Raw genomic sequence first — 570 nt, forward strand, 5'->3', positions numbered from 1 at the left:
ACTCATTCTCTTTTTTTATTTATGAATTTACTGATTACATTTCTACTCTAAATAAACTAATTGTTCTAATATCTGATTTGTTACACTGACAGGCATTCAGTGATATTGGAGTCCCATATGAAGTGTATGAAATTGATAAGCAGCCTGATGGTGCAGCAGTGCAAGATGTTTTAGATAACATGACTGGTGCCAGAACTGTGAGTATTGACTTGGCATACCATTTTGCATTGTAAGGAATATATATTATAATTTTATTTTCTCTTAAAATGTTTTGATATTGTATCTGATTTTTTTTTATAGTTCATAGTCTTTATATACTTCAACTGTTCAGATTTTGCAGGGAACAGGTGTAGCCTTGTACTTGAATTTTAGCAATTTATTTCTTACTTGACAAGTTGAAAATTACAGTATACAAAAGACTGACCCATTGGGATATTTCTGTAATTCATCTTAATTTAGAATTATGCTGTGTCAGCATCCTGCCACATAATTATATGTATATAATTATTTTTAACAACCACTGACTTTTTGTGGTTGTTTTCAAATAATTAAAGCAGGTATTACATTTGC

General features: G+C 29.8%; 1 protein-coding gene across 1 annotated transcript in view; it reads left to right on the forward strand.

The window, feature by feature from the left end:
• The window catches only part of LOC119587189 (glutaredoxin-2, mitochondrial-like), a 4,252-nt gene that overhangs the window by 2,715 nt on the left and 967 nt on the right, over positions 1 to 570 (forward strand). The window contains exon 3 of the mRNA XM_037935952.1: positions 93 to 197. Coding sequence (XP_037791880.1) covers positions 93 to 197 — 105 coding nt within the window. The remainder of the gene's footprint in view (positions 1 to 92; positions 198 to 570) is intronic.

This window comes from Penaeus monodon, chromosome 22, assembly GCF_015228065.2.
Source record: "Penaeus monodon isolate SGIC_2016 chromosome 22, NSTDA_Pmon_1, whole genome shotgun sequence".
Classification (NCBI taxonomy): Eukaryota; Metazoa; Arthropoda; class Malacostraca; order Decapoda; family Penaeidae; genus Penaeus; species Penaeus monodon.